The 22,941-nt window shown below is 34.7% G+C and overlaps 1 protein-coding gene across 1 annotated transcript in view; it reads left to right on the top strand.

The window, feature by feature from the left end:
* The window catches only part of LOC124361341 (glucose dehydrogenase [FAD, quinone]-like), a 31,058-nt gene extending 12,514 nt beyond the window's left edge, over nucleotides 1–18,544 (top strand). Inside the window, exons 3-14 of the mRNA XM_046815391.1 lie at nucleotides 998–1,247; nucleotides 2,106–2,217; nucleotides 2,408–2,499; nucleotides 3,716–3,900; nucleotides 5,153–5,407; nucleotides 6,338–6,515; nucleotides 7,547–7,722; nucleotides 9,924–10,057; nucleotides 12,666–12,803; nucleotides 13,882–14,081; nucleotides 14,874–15,106; nucleotides 17,350–18,544. Coding sequence (XP_046671347.1) covers nucleotides 998–1,247; nucleotides 2,106–2,217; nucleotides 2,408–2,499; nucleotides 3,716–3,900; nucleotides 5,153–5,407; nucleotides 6,338–6,515; nucleotides 7,547–7,722; nucleotides 9,924–10,057; nucleotides 12,666–12,803; nucleotides 13,882–14,081; nucleotides 14,874–15,106 — 1,953 coding nt within the window. The 3' untranslated portion in view covers nucleotides 17,350–18,544. The remainder of the gene's footprint in view (nucleotides 1–997; nucleotides 1,248–2,105; nucleotides 2,218–2,407; nucleotides 2,500–3,715; nucleotides 3,901–5,152; nucleotides 5,408–6,337; nucleotides 6,516–7,546; nucleotides 7,723–9,923; nucleotides 10,058–12,665; nucleotides 12,804–13,881; nucleotides 14,082–14,873; nucleotides 15,107–17,349) is intronic.
* Nucleotides 18,545–22,941: the final 4,397 nt, after the last annotated feature.

Genomic DNA, 22,941 nt, shown 5'->3' with positions numbered 1-22,941 from the left:
TTCAGATTCGCCTGCTAAATGAAGTCCAAGTCTGTTCCTTAAGGTTGTTCTTGTTGTCTATAATATTACATTGCGATGCTCATTTACATCTTATACGTCAACATTCTCGGTACACAGTTAATGGCTGGTGATGATGGTGATAGTTGAGTACCTCTTCAAATTGGTGAATGTGATAGTAGACTGCACTGATTTCTTGATGAAAATTGATTTGTGCATCCCAGGGAGGAAAAGGATCAAGATCCATATTCTATCACTGTTATCTGCATAAGTTATTCAGCTTACCGCAGTAGCCTTGCGCTACTGCAGACGTTAAATAGACTGTTGCTGTTGGTGTGCATTGACACAGGGTAGATATATTTATAGGTACAATACATAAATCAGAAACAACTTCCACGTCCAGCAGCATAGAACGTCCAAATTTGAGCGTCTCCCTTATTACATTTCAAATTGGAGTAAAGCTCGACGACCCTTGAGACAATCAAGATCTTAAATAGTCCAATACTGAAACTTCAGTTAAAACACCAAGCAGTGTCAATTCTGTTGAGGGATGCGTGAGATCTGCTGGGTTATTCAACGATTAGAATGACGATTGCATTGGTGCTAAAGAATGGCAATTGGTATGAGTGAACTAATGTGGATATGGATTAATTACAAGTATGGTAGGATCAATTACAATAATTAATAATAGTCAAATTTTTAAAATTGCTTATGCAATTCAATGAATTTTGTAGAACTGCAACAAAACAATTTCATACCATCATTAAGTCTCCCGTAGAGGTCTTGTAAGGAGAAACTAACGCCCTCACAGCCTCATTTAGCCTCATTTCGTCTGTCCTCATGGACCACTGGCCTGTGCAAGGATCACGGTGGAGAGTCCGTTCAGTAAAAATCTGTTGTTTCCGTACTTAAGCTATTCCTAACTGTATCTATAAAAATGGCATTATTAATAAATCAGCTCTTGAGAATCAGTAAATTTTATTGCTGCCTGTTGCTGCAGGAGACAGAGTCTGTTGATTTCGTGGTGGTGGGGGCAGGATCGGCAGGATGTGTAGTGGCATCCAGGCTCAGTGAGGTTCACCACTGGACAGTCACTCTGTTGGAGGCTGGAGGACCTGCTCCCGTGGGCACTCAACTTCCAGCTATGTACTTCAACTACCAAGGCTCTCCCATCGACTGGAACTACCCTCTTGAGAAACAGCCCTACTCTTGTCTCAGTCAACCCGGTAGCTTCTGCTCATATCCAAGAGGTGAATCAGATTGTTTTGTCTAGTATTAAACTGTTTTGGATACATACTTTTAACCATTGTATCACTAAAGTATACACCAGGCATCATGGATGGGGAGGACAACATTTGTAAACACTAACCAATGCTCTCAAATTTGACCTTTTTATTTAATTGTTCGATCAAATTAGCCTTTTATTAATTAAGTAATTAAACCATCTTGCTTTATTATTCTAATTACAGATGTGCCAAGGGACCAGCGCGTCCTCCTGAGGCAAGAACTGGAACATTTACTGATTTATTCAGTTGTCTCGTGGTTATATTCAAATGAAGGGTGTTCCGAATTTTATCTCTTTTAAACCAACAACAGAATGGAAGCGCGTAGATGAGGTCAATGTTTCGTGGATGGCTAGTACAGCCTCGGCCGCGCGCTCAGATCCCTTGGCCCATCTGTACTAATCTTACGATAATTTTCTTAGCACTAATTGAAAATGTAAATCCAAAACCGAACAGAGTGTCGCATTTCCGTTGTACATAACGCTAGCAAACACTGCTATCCTTTCAAATCTTCCGTCATTAGTTATGAACTATACATGTGTGTTTTACTAAAACGAGTGGATGCAATATTTAGTAACTTAAGAGGACGTAGTTTAAGGTTTGCAGATATATAACATTTTATGCCTTCACTTGTGAAAACATACTTTAAAAGCCGATAGTCATTAACTTCATTTCACAAGAAGTTCGGGAGGGGGCAAAAATATTGATTGCACAGAGCAGCGAAGTAGCTAGTACTGACTCTGATTGATCATTACTATTGACAATCTAAATACTCTAACGACTCTAAGTTTCCTTTAATTTAACAATCTATAATGACATTTACAGGCAAGGTAATGGGAGGGCCTTCGGTACTGCATGGGAACATGTACATGAGAGGCAACATCAGAGACTACACAGCCTTAACAGACATGGGCGAAGTAGCTAGTGCCGACTCTGAGTGACCCTTACTATTAACAGTCTATAATGACATTTACAGGCAAGGTAATGGGAGGGCCTTCGGTACTGCATGGGAACATGTACATGAGAGGCAACATCAGAGACTACACAGCCTTAACAGACATGGGCGAAGTAGCTAGTGCCGACTCTGAGTGACCCTTACTATTAACAATCTATAATGATGTTTACAGGCAAGGTAATGGGAGGGACTTCGGTACTGCATGGGAACATGTACATGAGAGGCAACATCAGAGACTACACAGCCTTAACAGACATGGGCGAAGTAGCTAGTGCCGACTCTGAGTGACCCTTACTATTAACAGTCTATAATGACATTTACAGGCAAGGTAATGGGAGGGACTTCGGTACTGCATGGCAACATCAGAGAATACATAGCCTTAACAGACAGACATGGGCGTAGCTAGTGCCGACTCTGACCTTTTACTATTAACAGTCTATAATGACATTTACAGGCAAGGTAATGGGAGGGCCTTCGGTACTGCATGGCAACATCAGAGACTACACAGCCTTAACAGACATGGGCGAAGTAGCTAGTGCCGACTCTGAGTGACCCTTACTATTAACAGTCTATAATGACATTTACAGGCAAGGTAATGGGAGGGACTTCGGTACTGCATGGCAACATCAGAGAATACATAGCCTTAACAGACATGGGCGAAGTAGCTAGTGCCGACTCTGAGTGACCTTTACTATTAACAGTCTATAATGACATGACATTTACAGGCAAGGTAATGGGAGGGCCTTCGGTACTGCATGGCAACATCAGAGACTACACAGCCTTAACAGACATGGGCGTAGTAGCTAGTGCCGACTCTGAGTGACCCTTACTATTAACAATCTATAATGACATTTACAGGCAAGGTAATGGGAGGGACTTCGGTACTGCATGGGAACATGTACATGAGAAGGCACATCAGAGAATACATAGACCTAGATTTAACAGACATGGGCGAAGTAGCTAGTGCCGACTCTGAGTGACCCTTACTATTAACAATCTATAATGACATTTACAGGCAAGGTAATGGGAGGGACTTCGGTACTGCATGGGAACATGTACATGAGAAGGCACATCAGAGAATACATAGACCTAGATTTAACAGACATGGGCGAAGTAGCTAGTGCCGACTCTGAGTGACCCTTACTATTAACAATCTATAATGATATTTACAGGCAAGGTAATGGGAGGGACTTCGGTACTGCATGGGAACATGTACATGAGAAGGCACATCAGAGAATACATAGACCTAGATTTAACAGACATGGGCGAAGTAGCTAGTGCCGACTCTGAGTGACCCTTACTATTAACAGTCTATAATGACATTTACAGGCAAGGTAATGGGAGGGACTTCGGTACTGCATGGGAACATGTACATGATATGCAACATCAGAGACTACACAGCCTTAACAGACATGGGCGAGGTAGCTAGTGCCGACTCTGAGTGACCCTTACTATTAACAATCTATAATGACATTTACAGGCAAGGTAATGGGAGGGACTTCGGTACTGCATGGGAACATGTACATGAGAGGCAACATCAGAGACTACACAGCCTTAACAGACATGGGCATCAACGGCTGGGGCTGGGACGAGGTATTGCCATACTTTAAAAAATCAGAAGATAATCTCGATGTCGACACAATAAGAGAGTTCGCTGGCTCAGAGGTGAGAAAGTTTAACCAATTAGTACACTTGTTGATAAATTGAGTATTGCTTCATTCTGTAGTTTTTCGGTAATTAAGCACCGAAATCTCTAATGTTATTTACTTTATCCATTTCCTATTATCAGCTAAACACATCTAATACATAATTATTGAGCAGGTGCTTAAAATTCTATGTTTATGTCAACTATTTTTATAGATAAATAATATTGATTGACCTTTGTTAATGCTACTCGTATGTATATAGTCGGATGACAATATAAGATTCTGATTTTGACTTTAATTACCTACCTCAAATTATATGTAAGAGAAAGTTTTTAGCTAAAAACATGTGGAAAAAATGAGGATCAAGTAATCAGGGATCTCTTACTAACCAATTAAGTCACAGTAATAATAAGTTCTACCCAGTTACATATTCGAAATACTTGTCCAGTGTTTGTCTTTTAAACTTAGCAGTGAACAGTAATGCAAACTATTAAACTATCAGCGACTCTTAAACCGTATCAATACATTTTATATGAAAAACAGTTTATGTAATGATATTCACAGTTGAATTATTATCGGATTTTGTTTCTGTTGGCTATTTCATAAATTTGGGAAATCTGTATTCCTTTTTTGGATCGATTAAGTGATTTAAGTTAACATATTTACTGCTGATCAAACTGTTTGAGTGTACTCCTAATGCTAATAAATATAACAAATTTTCAAAAAATTTTAAATAATGTTTAATACTGCTAGTTTTAGTGAGAATAGTATTACTAATACTATTTGTTAGTTTATAACAAAATGTAAGTACACCACAATTTCTTGACGCCGAGTGGTATCAAATTCATACTCTATTAGATCTCTGAAAGGTAGTACCTTCTGTGAACGTGTTAAATAACTATCTTTTTTCTTTTTTTACAAAAGAAGAAGCCGATTCCCTTTTATACCTTATTCTGTCCGTCCTCATGGGTCACCGCCTTGTGCAAGGATCCTATCAAACAGAATAATGGGGGCAGTCGATACAGGTCGAAGGTACTGATAAAAAGTGCAAGGGTCATAGACAGGATTCAAACCTGCGCTATCTCCAACTCAGACTCAAAGTTCGACGTCTTAGACCGCTCGGCCATCGGCACACCCAACAACTAACTTTCTAGTTATTTCATAATGGCTGGATTGATAATAAGGATTTTAGATTCATAGTCCATTCGGCGTTTTACATCTTGTTTGTTATTACTATAATCAGTATTAATTAGAAAGGATCTTGTTTTTAGAAATACCATTCAAAAGGAGGATACTTAACCGTATCTCGATATCCCCACTATCCAGTATTAGTAGAAACTCTGATGTCAGCTACCGAGGAGATGGGGTACCAGACTATGGGGAACCCCAATGGGGAGAACCAGACGGGGTTCACTCTTGCTCAGATGACTGTGCGGGATGGAGAGAGACTGACGACCTCCAAAGCCTTCCTCTACAGACAAGACGTGTTAGGGCGGAAAAATCTCAACATCGTCATCAATGCCCGTGTAAGTCATCGATTATGATCACTATAATTACCTTTTATACAATGAAATTGAATTAAAACTTCATTAGTGTAAAAAATTATTAAATAAAAGTGTGTTCAAAAGGAAATGTTATCAACATCAACCAAAGTTTTGTTATTGACATTTAATATGGCATTCCTTAAGGTTAAGCTCTAGGCCTTATTTTGTTTGTATATATAACAAGTGGGACACAGTTATATACTAGAATCTAGAGTCCACGTCCTTTTGTGTTAAACCTGACGCTGCACTAAGTGGAAGATGAAATGTAAGTTCCTCGGATAATCCCAAACACCACCCATCCTCTTCTGATCATGACTGAACAACAAGTACTATCATGTACTAGGAGTTAAAAGTATAAAAAAAACAAGTTTTTGCTGGTGCTGGTTATTACAGAAATTGCTCATTCCATTCAAAATCTTTACTACTCTGTAACTTTTGATTAAATTCATACACAATTACAAAACAAACACTCAAGTTGAAGTAAATTTAATTCTCTACAACAACCCTTTTGACAAATGCTATGTGGGTTGAGGACTTAGGATGCTGGAGGCAGAAGTTTGTGAACAATGTGTTGCAATAAAACAACCATTCGAAGAATAACCAGCTTACGAGAGTTTGTGTGTTATTAACAGTAATGGGTGAAAAAAAAACAGTAAGAACAAAAGATTTAGAACATTTTGCTAGGTTTAATTTGGTATAAATGTAAAATTTCTATGGGACCAACCCATACTGTGATGTAGGCACAAAAACCAAAAAGGCCTCCCTCCTTTATATACGCCCATGTGGTAAATAGAATCTATAGTGGTAAACACCAAAAATAATCAAACCCTTACTAATCTGTTTGATATTTCATATAAACTATTTTTCTTATTGGTCAACATTTCAAGTAAAGGTTTGTTGTGCTGTTTCCAGGTAATGAAAATCTTGTTTGATGAGCAAAAACGTGCTGTTGGAGTTGTATACAAAAAACAAGGAGTTGTGAAAACATTGTTGGCCAAAAAAGAGGTTATTCTATGTGCCGGAGCCATCGCTTCCCCACAATTACTGCTGTTGTCAGGGGTTGGTCCAAAAAAGCATCTGAGGGAAAAAGGTATTGTATAGATAATTATATAAACATTATATAGATAATTGTTTGAGTAAAAAATACATCTTAGTACAGAACAGTAATTCATTTTTCAAATGTGTGAGATCTGCAGTAAATCTTTCTGCATTAGTCTGTTTCGAAAGATGACGTTTAAGTCAACTAAGATTCATTGTTCTCAAAGTCTCGCATACGAAATATTTCTGAGGTCAATTTCAAAACACATAATTCGAAGCATAATTTATTTCTATCTTTAGCAACAAATTGAAATTTTTTCAACTGAGGTAGATTCTTTGTTTGAGGAGGATTGTTTTTTACAATGGAAGGATTGTAAAGAAAACGGGATTTTCCGGACATTTGATGACGTTTCTTGATACAATACAAGCAGTAACACTACGTTTCGAGATCTGCAATCAGACCTCTTCTTTGGGTAAATTACTAACTGTGGCTTTTGGTAGACGATAGCCTTGTGGAGGACGCAGACCACAAAGTTTCTAGGACTATACAAAATCTCTTGGAATATACCTAGACTGTGGGTTTTCTTGGAACAATGCAAACACTGTAAGATTTAAAGTTTCTTCAGGCAGATATGCTTTATGTAACTTGGCAAACTTCTTCTCTCCACAAATCCACAAGTATTGCCTGATATACCCATCCGTTACTTAAGAAATAATACTTTCCAGGCTTCCAAAGACGAACTGTCCACAGTAAGAACTGTCCAGTGTGGGGCTCTAGAGACTCACACCTTATAATTTCCTCAGCCCACTGGGGCTCCAGAGTCCCATACTTCATTTAATTTGTATAACGAGATTAACCCAGCCGTATTTGCAATAGACTTATCAAATGTGTTTTATGGCATTTTATGCTTTTTACAAAAAAACACATTTCACAGTTTTTTGACATTTATAGAGCAAAATACATATAGTATATTAATATATCAATAAAACATGATCGCTGCAAACGCGTTAAGTACAGCTCTCTGACTTGGGCGTTTTCTAAACCAATGGTAACAATGTGACTTATCTGACTTCAATGTGCAGATATTCCACTAGTAGCAGACTCTCCAGGAGTTGGCAGGAATCTCCACAATCACATATCTGTCAGTGTACCATTGTTATTCAAGACACTGAAGAAATACGAGAGCCTCAACATGAGATCCCTACTAGACTTCGTGACGAAACGTGAGGGTCCGTTAACATCTACTGGTGTATCTCAGGTAAAATAGTCAGAGATACTATGGTAGGTCTACGAGAGCCTCAACATCAGATCACTACTAGACGTCTTGACGAAACGTGAGGGTCCGTTAACATCTACTGGTATGTCTCAGGTAAAATAGTCAGACATACTATGGTAGGTCTACGAGAGCCTAACATCAGATCACTACTAGCCTTCTTGACGAAACGTGAGGGTCCGTTAACATCTACTGGTATGTCTCAGGTAAAATGGTCAGAGATACTATGGTAGGTCTATGAGAGCCTCAACATCAAATCACTGCTAGACTTCTGGACGAAACGTGAGGGTCCGTTAACATATACTGGCATGTCTCAGGTAAAATACTCAGAGATACTATGGTAGGTCTATTCAAACAATATGTTCTCAACTATTTTATTCACACATCATGTTTCTAATAGAATCTAAAGAATACCTGTTTCATTAACACTATAACTTTTCAAAATTGTAAACGATATATGGTGTGTGTGAGTAACTTCAGAGATTTTAATTTTGAAATGGGGATATATCTACGTAGAATGATGTCGGGTAAACCGTTAGATGAAAATTTACACAGAGTTGCTTAGTATTTATAAATGTGCCATTTTTTATCTCTGTTGTTTAAGTAAAGATTTTATATTTTGAAAAATACAAACAGCCTCCATCTTGGTTAAGATTGGCTAACTCATTCAAATCAAAAGATTGACTATATATGTATCAAATCTTGGTGTAAGTCTAACTTTTAAAATTACTGCAACTTTTTTTAAGGAGAGGCATCTTTTAACAAGTTGACTGTAGCAGACGCCTTACTGCGCAAAGACTGAAACATCTGTTTGGTCTCATTCAGACCAGCAGTGAAAGGGTTAAGGTTATTTTGCTGTGAGCGATTGGTGTGTGCGAGAATGTTATCAAACAATATAAGGAGGAGAGTCAATACTGGGTCTCTGGTACAATGGTAGAGATGGTGGTACCACCAACCTTCAGTATGATTCAGTAGGATCATATTGAGTTTGAACCTACGCTATCTCTAACTTACCATGCAGCCACAGGCTTTCCTAACATGAATGCTTCAGTTACCAATAATCTAATCGTACATGCACAAGCTTTCTATTGCATACACACTTACGCACATACACTCAGGGAGTTTAAACTTACCTGTTCCACCATTGATATCAAAAGAGACTGTACATTTGCAGGTAGGCTAAATTTACATAGAGGACTTTACCTATTTTTCAATAACCATTAAAAATATTTCCGATTTAACAGTTTTGGAGCCATTTTCCAATATGGTAGCTAAACTTCAATATTTCTTATAGAACACTCTATATTTCTTGCAGTTTTAAATGTAAAATAACAATTTAAAACCTTTTTGTTCTACACAGATTTTATTTAACTTAAGGAATATATGTAGAGGATGTTTTATGACATTACTCCAAACGTCAGGAGCTGATTATATGCACCAAAATAAGTAAAAATGTTTCCATAAAACATAAGTGCTCTAAAGTGTTATTGCGTTTTTACTTACAAAATTGGTAATCCATGGACATTTTGAGTTACAACATTGTTACTTTATTTTAGTAGGACCAGAGAAGAGCTAAAATTAAAGGAAATATTCCAGCAAAAACCGAGGTATCATTTAAATCTGAGCAACCTTATGGATGTCCAGGAGCAGATCATTAACCGCAAACGTCAAGATATTGGGGTGCAAGTATGGACTGATAGGTCTAGTCTACTGCGGGAGATGACTATTGGAGGTGGTGGGGCTTCCCAAGTGTAAAGGACTGTTGCTAGCCTTAACAAGGGTGTGATACCCCTGCCTGATTTGTCTGGAGAGGCTGGTTCAGAGCTGGCCTCCCCTTCTTCCGAGGAGACATGGCTGAGATTAATGCCCTAAATATTTCCTCGTGGATCTTGACAGGAGGTGACCCGTACCTTCAACCTTACCCATCCAGAATATCCTGTCACTCCAGAAGCAGCACTAAGGTCCTTTTAGGACTAAGTGCAATTTCTAAGCTTCTTGGAAAACAATGCACGAAAACTAAAGTAGCAACTATAACCTTGCAAGACACATAAAAAGTAGATAATAAAACAACAGAAAGTCAAGTACTAATGGCAACATATTTTTCACCTACAAAACAAGGATTTTTATAACTATTTAATATTTTATTCACTTGAAATTTTCTCAGCAAGCAATACTATTTTGTTCAGGTAACTGGATTTGCACGTGTGAATGACTCCAGTAGTAGAGAGGATTATCCAGACACACAGTTCTTCTTTGAAGGTCTGATAACTAACTGCTCAAGTGACCTTATGGGAGATACTGGTGGAGGACAAATCATCAGGTAATCGTTTGATTTAATTTGCTATTCTTATAATGACATGCTTCTTTATCAGTGGTCCCCTAATAAGTATCCCCCCAACAATCATTTACCTACAGACATTTTTATTAACCCTAGAACTGGCATAGTCGTAATTTACGACTCATTTTTTCCTGCCGTGAGTACGGACTTGTGCTTATTACAATTTTAGTGTTATTGCAGTATAAATCGGGTTTTAACTCTTAAAAACCATTATTATAGTCATGATTCAATAATAAATACCTCGTAAAGTATAAAATAAATATAAATCAAGTGGTTATTTTTTAATAGTGCAAACAAAAAATTCAAAACGGTTGTTTTGGCTCTGATATACTTGGAAAAGATGATCACTGATCCCATCAACTTCCACCCAAACCAACCACCTTTTTTCATATAAAATAACATACAAACACGGTGAAAAACTTATTTCTATTACCTTGAAAATATTATTGGTTTGAAAATATTCATCAAATAGTTTACTCAGTGGGATCATCAAGGTTGTTTGCCAGAACTCAGGATTATTAAAATCTTACTCAAATATCAGAAACTTCAAGCTTGTTCACATATTTATATGAATGCATACGAAGAAATTATTCTCACAAAAGTACGGTGCTTGTAAAAGGCCACCAATACTTGAGTGCTTTATCACTTATACCTTCATATTCTGTTCCCACTCCAGCCCAAAACACAGTGAGATTTGTAATTTTGAACTTGGATTGCAGGAAAGAATCTGATGAGATTTATATCAGTGCTTCTTTATCTAACATTGCCAAGTTCGTAGCTTGTTCAAAATAACAGTGGGCAAAGGGATTCTTCAGAAGTTCGCTCTGGAAAGTACTCTCTGAATAATGCTCGAGGGAATTTTAAGTGCGATGCAAAATTAGATTTTACTCCTTTTGACAGTTTGAGATTGTTCTCTGCCAAAATACTGTGAAGTGTACACTGGTTCTTAGAGAAAAATGTCACAAAGTACGCCATATGCTGAAGCCAACATGTCTACTATCAAGAAACTTGCAACCTAACTCTGATTGATCTACAAACAATAGTTGAACTTCACTTCTCGGCTAAAATAATCTTGTGAATACTCTTCTCAAAGTAACCCACCTCACATCCATGTGTAAAAGCAATGCTACATTATAGGCTGTCCATATCTTCACATAGCATCTTAAGTAGTCTTGGTTTTTTTGGTGCTGTCGGAATGAAAGTATATTTACGGAATGATTTAACACTTCTTTCGATAGACCAGAAAGGTGTTTTAAAGCTAGATTTTGTCCGTGTATGCCTCCAAACTATGCTCCCTTGATGTGACCTCACAAACTGTTGACAATAAGACAGATTTTGAACATCAGCGGAAAAACCACAACAACTCTCCTAATTAATTTCACTTTTGTGAAAATATCCTTGGATAGCTTCAAATATCTCCTCGCCTGTACATCAGTTCAATCTCGATAATCCGACATTGCCAGTCCGACACGTTAGGTAGTCCGACACTATCGACAGTCGGCGCTGGCCACTATAGTACTGTACAAGTGTACAGAATCTTTAAGTTAGAAGAAGCCAAAAACAGTTTTTGATTTTTTTTGTTTTATGAAGAAGACTTTTTACTTAAATGTATTATGTATGCACATTTTGTTCATTCTACTATAATTAGGTACGTACAATAATACAGTTTGTTCTTACAGTATAGTCTTTGCTTGTTTTCACGTTTGTTACTTGATTATAGGTTATCTATGCATTGTGTAAATGGCACCCTTGGTAATCCAGACTCCTTGGTAATCCGACAGTGTGCTGGTCCCATATCTGTCGGATTACCAAGATTGGACTGCTACAACTAAAAGCAAAATTGATAAATTGGGAACATCATTGAATAGAAAACCAGGAAATGTTTATTTTCTCAACAACTGAACATTCAATATCATCAGTTACATCCTTAATTCTCATTGAAATTGTATTATTTGATAAGGGAATGTAATTAAATTTTTCGTGCATGTTCTTCTCCCTATAAACATCTGACGGCAATTAGAAATAGAATTTTCCGTGACTGTATGGCTTTTACCACTTTTAGTTACGCCATATGCGGTAACTAGTTTTATAAGCCTCGACTGCATTCTTCATTAACCTTTGGAGAGAGAGTAATGTCTTTTTCTTTGTAGTTTGGATGTTTTTATCTAAGTAGCGCATTATCAGAGATAGTTTCATACTGTCATTAGTTAATTTATGCACAAACACAACGCAGAACGGTTTTGGTATTATCGTCACCCATGAATAAAAATATGTTTTAATAACTCTGAATTATATAACTAATTTTAGCTGTTGAATCATTTAAAAGTAATTATGAATAAAACTAACTATACAAATATTTAAAACTTGAACAAATTGTCTTGTATAATTAAATCAGTAGTGGAGGATAATTATTTATATAGTAAAAGTAAAAACCCATCCTACAGTTTGAGTTTTTGTTATTTGTAAATATTTACTAATGTTTTGGAACGCATATGACATACCCTAATCTTTTTGTTATAAACAATTTGTTCACTACTTATCTGGAGGATTGTTGAAACAATATTTTGATCATGCACTTGTTTACTCGTAGAATGATCCCAACACTACTAAGGCCAAAAAGTAGAGGTTTTATTGAGCTCGCATCCAAGGATCCATTTGCAAATCCAAGGATAGTATCCAACTACTTGACCGACATAGATGATCTGGAATTGCTACTAAAAGGCATAAGGTGGGTGATATGAGGTTTATTTTTACTTAACCTGTTACAGCTCAGTATATAATGTAGTTTTATGACCATGCTCTGTATAAGTACTGCATGTAAAAGTGTGTTTATATGACTACATTAATGTATTGATGTTTTCTATGTGATGTAAACATTGGCCAGTCTTTTATACCATGCCTAACATAATGTCAAGTATTTAATTTAAGATATGATATAACTTCCAATTTTACAAGTTAACTTTTTAATCTCTGGATTATTAGATGGTAAATATATTACATTCTGGGATAATTGTTTACTTAAAATTTTTTTTAATGCTAACTTATTAGCCTGCAAAACAGCAGACAAAACTGTTTTTAAATCTCTTAGGGAGAATGATTTCCAAAACTTGAAAGCAGTAGAACTAAATACGCTAGGTAAAATAACAGGCCCATCGAGTTTGTTCTTTCTCCATTTAACGCATTAAAGCAGAATTTAATTAATTTTTGCTATTTTTATCAAGACACAGTTTGTAATGAAAACATGTTTTTCTAAATTAATTTCAATTCAAACAATCCAAAAAGTTGGATTGATAAGATAAAAACAGATAAGATAAGATAAAATGAAAGGTAAAAACATGACACATTAAATACACACACAGGGGATATTATATTTAAGACTTTTTATGTTGACGTTTCTTCAAATTTTGTATTAAAGAATCCCTTTTAATGTTATTACTGGCTTAATTAATTGAACATTGTAATAAATACAGTGTGGAAAATTTGATTAATCTCAAATGGTCTCTTTCTTCTTGCCCAATGCCCATCCAGGATTAAATGCTAAGTTATTTATCAGAAACCAATTTCAACTAGATTTATCAGATACAACTGTAAACTTTGTGATGCATCCTAATCCATTCATCCTGCGAAACTTTCATTTGACTTAATACTACTAAGAGAATCACTTCTTTTACTTACTTTTCTGACTTAGTATAGGAACATGTTGAGTTGCTTTGACTGGAGCCAAATCCTGATTTTCAGTAGTTGTTAACACCATCATGTTGTAGTTTATTTTAATAGACCTCTAAAAAAGTGTCAATAATTTCCAGATTTGTTCAGAGATTGTTGAACACCAAAGCACTGAGAAAAGAGGGCGTGGAGCTACTATACGGTTATGTGAACAACACAGCACAACCTTGTCAAGCTCTTCCTGTAGACTCGGACAACTACTGGCGTTGTGTCATCCGTCACGTTACCAACCCTGAGAACCATCAAGTAGCCACCTGCAGCATGGGCGCAGATAATAACGGTAGTAGTTTGTACCAGAATTAAATGTTTCCTATCTAAACTAGACTGTATCTGACTTTCACTACAATGTGTGGTCTTTAGATCTAATCATTTTTAAATCAATATATGTGTATCATCTTTGCAAAACATTTACTTATCGCACTGTTATACTAATAAACACTTTGCATGTATAAAAATTACAGCAATTCCGAAGCCAATAAGATTTTACTGATTAGTAAAATAGCCATTCAAGCTCTCACTTTTAGACATTTTTCTACCTAAAAAGACACGACTATAAAATAAATGAGGTACAACCATAAGTTACAGAAAGTGTTTTGTTCATTCATGTTGACTTGAAAAAATAGAACAAATGTTTTACATACCGTAGTTGTTGGCATTCAAGGAACATTATATATATATATATATATATATATATATATATATATATATATATATATATATATAAAACATTATATACCATGTATATATACAAAAAAATTATAAATGTTATAAAAATTACGTAATTTTGGCGGCCTGACAGATTGTTTTAACCGGTGCCCGCCAAAGCGGTTTAAATTAAAATAATAAATTAGATAGGCCTGATTCAAAGTGAAACATTTAACTGCTGTATTGCGAAAGAGTTGGATTGTTGCTATATTTTATTCCAATTTTTTAGGGGGTTTCTATTACCATCAACCCCTCCCCTCATTTAAAACACTAAGTATATTACAATAGATAAAATAGGTAAACACTTTCCATGAATGTTTGGCAGAAATCCAAAAGAAATTATGTTATGTTCTACTGTTGTTCCCAGAAATGGCAGTGGTGACTGAAAAGCTTGAGGTTAGAAAGGTACAAAACCTACGAGTCATTGATGCTTCCATCTTCCCTTCTGTGCTGTCTGGGAACATCAATGCACCTGTGATCATGGCAGCAGAGAAGGGTGCCGACATGATCAAGGGAAACACTGGCTTGGAAGTACAGGTCCATAGTTGGTTCTGCATGACGCTTGGGCTACTCGGGCTTCTAACAATCGCATTGCTTTAGGTAAAAACAATTAACAAAAACGTCTGTGGAAACATCGGTATAATCGTTATTTAATTTTTAAAACATTTAATCATTAACGTGTAAGAAGAGAGGTTACGTTTTGTTAACCTATTTGGTTATGAAAACACCTGATACTGTGTTAAAGTAGAATATCGGGTAGGGTACGATAAGCGGGCCAGGTTTTTTATATCGGAATTGGCAAACGATATTACTTAATCATAACCATCGATATAACCAATCGATACTGATTCATTATTTTGAACAATTAATTAGCTTAATCTATATTAACAGCAGTAAACACTTTGGGTCTTTTTCGTTTAAGGGCCAGCACAAAAGACCCTAGCTTGCCTATTCAAAACTCAGATCACGCGATGCTAGCCCGCTGCGCAGCGCTTTGCGCTGCTTTCTCTCTTTTAGAAACAAAATTAACTCGAGCTTGCAAAGTCCAAGCCCAGATCAACTCACCATGCTTACACACACAAAACTCAGACAGAACTGACGCAGGTTTCATTACAGGCAAAAGATAAGCGGCGCGCGTTTATTACTGATAAGATAAGACGAGTTTATACTAGAAGTAGTACCTGGACTACTGCCCTACGAACTAATAACACTAAAAAGACGATTAAATGCACTGTCAGTCAGGTATAGTATGTTTGTAAGGTGCTGGCCCTTAAACGAAAAAGACCCTACACTTTCAAATAATACACATAATCTTAGTATTATTATATACGATTACGTGTATAAACATAAAACAATAAAAAATTATTATTATACATTCACGTAATAATATACAATTACGTGTGTAATTATAAATAATTCAATAATTATGACGTAAACTATATGAATTGTGCCTCATAATTATTTATAAGTTTTCCTGTTTGATCGAGGTCTGGTTCGTTTATTATTTATGTAATTTCTTATTTATTTATGAGTTTTCCTATATTCTTATATTTTAATTTAAAACATATGATTGTTATTTAGGACTATTTATTATATACTTTTATATCAATAATTGATAGTCTAGGATTCGAGATGCAAATATTAGGTATCGATGATTATATTCTTCGATATAAAAAATCGGGTCCGCTTATCGTACCCTGCCCTTAGAGTACATTATTAGTAGACAACTCAAATTCTCAGCTGCAGATAATGTTTTACAGCGTCCCTCAGAGATATATCTTAGGCCCCTTTTTTATTCTTTACATAACAATTGCATTTAGTGGTGTTAGGGGATAAAGTGGAACGTATCTGTATGCTGGTAATACTATTAATGTATTATTGTTTTACTCACACCAGAATAGATACAAGAAGAAATATAAGTCTCATCATACATCGGGCTTTTAAGATCAAGAATTTTTTAGAAATTCCTGGCAAAGTGTTGTATTACAAGTTACCTTCTCAGAAATCTAAAGAGTATTTAATTGCACAATTTTATCACAGTATGGAGTATATTATTTAATTCCTTTCAGTAGGAATTCTCTGATTCTACCAAATCCTAACCTGTAACCCTACTAGCTCCTGACTTTGGCTTGTGCATGAAACATTTACGTTTATGACGTTTTCCCTAAATTCGTCACCGTCACCCCAAACAAGGAAAAGGCAGTGCTGAAACGAATATTTTCAGGAGAGTACAAACAAATTATCCCTCATTGTAAACTTTTTTTCACGAGCAACAATAAATTTCAGTAATGGATACGTTTACAAGTGTAATTCTTTACATAGAGTCACTATATCATATGATTATTTTCTTTGAGACGGGTTTTAAGTAAAAATCTTGAAAAATCATGAATTTTAAACTACAGCTGTTACATTACTGAGTTTGGGATGACGAATTAGGAGCAAACAAAGACTATGCATTCATTGGCCAAAACGATAATTGATATGAGGTTAAAGTCTGTTGTCCTTGCTACTCAACTGAGTTTTTATTTGTCAACTGAATTTACTTGTTAACCAAATTGGAGAAAGATCACAACCATTCAATTGGAATAAATTTAATTTAAGTTACTCAATAATATTTTATTGTATGACCCTACACAAGTGTAATTTTTTATTTGATTACGAAATGTTATAAGACAATGTTTTACAAGCTTTGATACATTTCAATCTTATTTTATAAAGTAAGAATTTTCAAAACAGTAGACACTGGTTTTTAGTTATTTACACGCTAATTTACTTACAGTGAGTTAATTTGTATATATCTTTGATTAGAAAATAATACTGATTCTGTGTTGTTTTTGTTTTAGTTGCTGACAGTATAGAATCTCATTTCACCTCAAGGGAAGATTTCTACAACCTGTTTAGTAACTTACCAAGAGTGCCCTTTACGCAATATCCACCTTATTTAGAATTAGGTTATTAATAAATAACTGTTAGTGTATATGTTCAGTTTTTGTTGTTGGACATGGAATCAGTGTTATTGATGTAGTGTGATTATCGCAGCTAAAAAAGAAAGCTAACTGAATAAAATATCATCTACTAGTATAAAATAAATTTTAGAATAATTTTCATCATTATGAATACAGATTTTGGTCTCAGTGCTTTTCAAAAGAAAAGCTAACAGTGCTCTATTATTAGGTAGAATTACATTACTTCTGTATGTAACAACTTAATTACAATGAAATATAACAATAAATCATATGTTACTTGTAAATACATTTGAGTAATTAATTAATTAACTAATCAAGTAGTAGTTAAAAATTAACATTTTATTGAATTTCAATTAAAGTTGTGTTTTTCAGTTTGATATCAAACACTAGTTTAAAAGTTTTCTTCGCAGTACTATGATGTAATTACTCTACTGAAAGACTTATAAATGTGCTGTGTAAAAAATTATTATAATTTGTTGTTTTCAAAATATGTCCAATATTATATTGTATTATATTATTTATCATTGTACATTGTACATACATTTTACTTATTATAATAAAGTTTAGTAGATAGTACCTTAAAAATGTACTTCATTCAAATCGAATTCAAACCCTTAAATTAACAAACAAGCACATGTATTCGTGGGAAACTTAGTCTGCAACATTTTTGTTTACGGCGAGCGATCAGATAACCTTTAATAAACAACTTTCCTGCATTATTTTGGGTTATGAAAGGCACTCAGGTTGAAAAAGCACTCATTAGGGGCTAGAACGTGAAGTCGAACTTCTTCTATTGTATTTGAGTCAATGGTATATCTGTACGATTGTTCAAATGCTTTTAAAATGATACTTTGAACTCACTAAAAATATTGATTAACTTGTTTTTGATCAGGTAGTTTTCCCCTCTTTTGCAAAATTAGCAAAGATAATCTAAACTTTTTAATAGGGACACACGTGTTATACAAAGACCTATAGTTCAACATCAGTACTGTTGTTTTGTATAAAATGTAACTAAAATTCTTGATAGACTTGTGAGTTTTTTTACCTATTTGGCATTATCTGTTAAATAAAATATGATTTTCAGTCAAACAAATCAGCAATCGAAACAATAACTACATTGGTGAAGTCATTTGTTAGATGATGAAGAGACGTAAGCTCTGAGTTTTTTTTAGAACTCTCCAAAGCGAGCATGTCGATCACAATAATCTGATGGAAGAGTAAGACACCACCCAGCAGGTATCACTTCTGGCTGGTTTATACCTTCCAGTTGAACCCACACTGGGCACAGCAAAAATCAATGTGTCACTTAAATCTGGGCAACTTTATCGATGTCCAGGAGTGGCTTATCACTAACCACAATGTTGAGATTCTGGGGTGCAAGGGTAATTCAATAGGTCTAGTCTACTGCAGGAGATGACTGTTGGAGTTGGGGTTCGCTCCCTAAGTACCAGAGGTTCTTGCTAGCCTCAACATCGTATGCCACACCCTGCCAGCTTTGAATGGAGAGGCTGGTTCAGAGCTGGCCTCGCCTTCTTCCAAGAGGACATGACTTTGAGATTAGTGCCCAAATTCTTTGTCATGGATTTTGATAGGAGGCGGCCCCTACCCCCTAACCTTACCCATCCTGAATATCCTGTCACTCCGGAAGCAGCACTAAGGTCCTTATAGAACTAATTGCAATTTATAAGCTTCTTGTCCTAAGAGGACAAAAAAGGGCTAGATACATGTGTGGTCCATGATCTTCTACCTCAGGAGTTGGCAACATATCAGAAAAGCGAAAATCATAGGGTGCAGATAGAAAGTATATAACAACAGCCATCTCTGAGTCAAGGAATTCCCCAAGGACCTATCCTTAGTCCTCCATTAACACATAAAAAATCTTCATAACTGAAAAGTAATTCAATATGCAGAATAAACAGACTGGAAGTGTCAAAGCATAAATCAGGAATGATTTGGAAATCAAATAATATTTACAACTGAATCATTATACATCGAATTACTTTAGCTCCTGTTTACGACAGATTACAAGAGTGGACAGTCAAAGTATTGATTGAGTAGTAATGAAGGACGACACCTTTCTTGGTAATACAAATTAGAAATGTTACCTGAAAACAACCGCCCACATACATGGATGTTAAAAAATTAGTTGTATGAAAATAAAAGACAACAAAACTTACATTTCCGCTATACCAAAATGATCATGAAGAATCGATCTTTATAATAAACATGTAAACTAAACTTTAGGCCTATACAATATGTTACAAATGCTATAGAACATTTAATTGATGGTCTTGAAATTTGCTATAAGTAACAACCCAATCTATGTAGTCAGCTGTAAATGACAACTAACAATGCAGTTTATTGTTGAGTGAGCATTGCATTGTTGTTAGAATTTATTCCTAGTCATTTTTAGTATTATACTTTATATTTTCTTTTTTTCGTTGTTTTTACTTACTTTTTTTAGTTGGACTTTTACTAGTAATACTAGTTAGTTATGATTTCTTGAAAAATATATACAATAACTTTTATAGTCCCATAATTATTTTATTTATTGAGAAAAATTAATGGAATTTGCAGTGGTTTTTAATAAAAGATACTGTCCGTTGTATAGTAGGTTCATCTACCTTCATCCTCTCCAGGGAGATCAGCATGGGTATCATGACTATTGTAATATGTATATAATTTCAGAAAGATTAAATGTAAAATTTGTACTGTTTGAAAGTTATTTATGAATGGGAATATTGAGATATATTTTTAAATTGTACATATTCTAATAATGATAGAATTATCTCCTTCTTTATCAATGAACTATTTGGTTAACATTTAAATTCTAAGTTGTAAGTATTGATTTGTTGATTGGAGGTTTCGATTTAAACTGATTTAATTTAACATCTCATGTTTTTATGTATGATAAAAATATTAAAATACTCTTACTCATGGCACATACTTCAATTAAACAGAATACAAACTGCACAAAATGTTTATACCGTCTTTTTTTGTTTACACCGGCTGGTATACAAGTAAAACAGATTATTAATAAAATCAATATAATGATTCAATGTGATTAAAAGTCAGACTGTTTATTCACCAATGCATTTCTTATGGATATTTCTTCAACTTTAGAGGCTTTAATAATTTTTGCAATATCTGGTATTTTTTCCCACTTAGCACTCAAGCTTTACAACAAATATCGTAAAGCTCTTATTTTTTTCACAGCTCGAAAAATTTTCTGGGGACCGGTTCGCTTATGGAATCAAATATATAGATTTGTGTAGCATCATTAATATTTGCAAAGCAAACAATCTATTTCTCCAATAACTGCTGACATAGATCTTCCAAAATTCTCGATAGGTTATTCAATTAACAGCAAAGATCTGCTATGGTGTGTATAGTGAGAATGCTATTAGCTAAGCTAGTATCAGCTGTTCCATGTTCTGTTAACCCTGGAACTGGTAATCGACAATATGTGGACCCACGCACGTGTTTTGACATTTGATTTAGTACATAAATCAACAATACCACCACAAATATATACCATTCAAACAGAAAGAATTGTTGATTTCCATGGTGAAATTTGTGTTACTGTTTTGGCAACAGTGATGTCATAAAAGTTTGCCAGAGAGATCGTCTTCTAGTCATTTTGAAAATTAGTGATACAGTAGAACCTCTTTAATCCAGCACGTTGGGACTCGACGTTTGCCAAATTAAATAAAATTCCGGACTATGGAGGTTATTTATAAAAATACAAGAGTCGTATAAAAAATAACACAATTTACACAAAATCTTTTAGTGTGTGTATGTTAATTTGTAGGCTTCCATTTTCAATAGGATCATTTTCATTAGGAACGTTGTCATTGTTCATAACACCTGGCCAGAGTTTTCTCCATGATCTTTTAACTGTTTTATTTTGAACATCATTCCATGATAAAGCTGCAGTAAAAATTGCATATTTTATGTTAAACTTGGCATGAAAGTCCTTAACACTGGACACGGAAACAACCGATTGTTGTATGAATGAGCCTCTGTACTTGCATTTAAAGTTTTAGTAAGTGCATGCCGGGAGACGAGTGGATTCAAGATTTGCTGAGCAGTCACGATGGTTAGCCCACTCACGTTTACTGCTCAGAGCGTGACGCTTTGTGGCTCTTGAGTGTCAGAAGTAGCTGTCGAGTTGCTCACTTTGCAATGTTCATTGTAAAGGCAATTCTATAATTTTTGTCTATTGCTGTTAATGCTGGATTTTAGACAATTCCAGACTTATAGATTGCTGGATTAAGAGGTTTTACTGTATACCATGAGTATTGTTTATTATATTGGTTAATAGCTTTGTTTTAGACTCTCATTTCGATAATGTCGAAAAACTTTCTGACAGGACGTTTTACATTAGAGAACTTGTTCACCTGTCACACTTAAACAACTTTGGCCTTGACAGTTGACACCTAGATTTCTCCTTAAGCTTACTGGAACCACAAACTAAGCCATTGTCAGCAAAAGTTCAAAATTAGTATTTATTTATTGTAAAATTCATACAATCAATGAAAAATTTCCATATCAAAATTTATAAAAGAAACCTTTGATTTTTCGAAACTTGCTCTCTCACTATTTTACGCCTATGCACATACAAGCCTACATTTGTAGAATATCCGGTAATGACTATTAATAAATTTATTACTTTTCAGTGTACATAATTCTCAAAAATTTTATATATTTTGGAAACATTTAGTGTAAGAATAAATTTTTTGAATTCTTGATAATAATCGTAACCATAGTAACAAATGTAGCTGTTCATATACTATTTGTGGTTTTTACAATAAATATTAAAATTTTTCATCAAGAGAACCTGGATACCATTATATATTTTCTGAAAGAAGATAAAACTGAGAATACATTGGCTATCTTAGATTCTAATATTGTTTATATCACACTTTACATGGTGTGGTCTCAACAGTTTTCAAAAATTACAAAATTACAAAAATGTTAATTAAAAATGTTTGTTTAATTATTTATGTATCATTTTTTATACCTTGAATGCCTCCATATTCCCCTGAAAACAATAATCTACTACACATTTAGGTTTATATTATAAATTTATTTTTTACAAAATCATTAAAATACAGGTGCAAAACAATAAAAAATTGCCTGCCAACTGGGGAAAAATGACCACCAGGCCCTAATGTTTTATCAACCCTCCCCACATTATAAATAATGTATTGAGGGTTATGGTTGTAAAATAATACAAGTTGTTAACATCAATTATACATTTGTTTATTTTACATGGCTTTTGTTATTTACATATAAAGAACAACCTTATTAAAGTACAAATAAAAGACTAGAATATTTTGTTACTGAACTAACTCCACCATTCATTCTCCTCTTTATGTTAACAAACATGAGCATTTAAAAATAATAAAACTAAAAATATATTTTTATATGCAAAAAGTTATTTAACACGTTTACTACACATTTCAT

Source organism: Homalodisca vitripennis, chromosome 4 (assembly GCF_021130785.1).
Source record: "Homalodisca vitripennis isolate AUS2020 chromosome 4, UT_GWSS_2.1, whole genome shotgun sequence".
Taxonomy (NCBI): domain Eukaryota; kingdom Metazoa; phylum Arthropoda; class Insecta; order Hemiptera; family Cicadellidae; genus Homalodisca; species Homalodisca vitripennis.
Note: the sequence above shows the minus strand (reverse complement) of the source record. Positions and strands in the feature narration are given on the sequence as shown.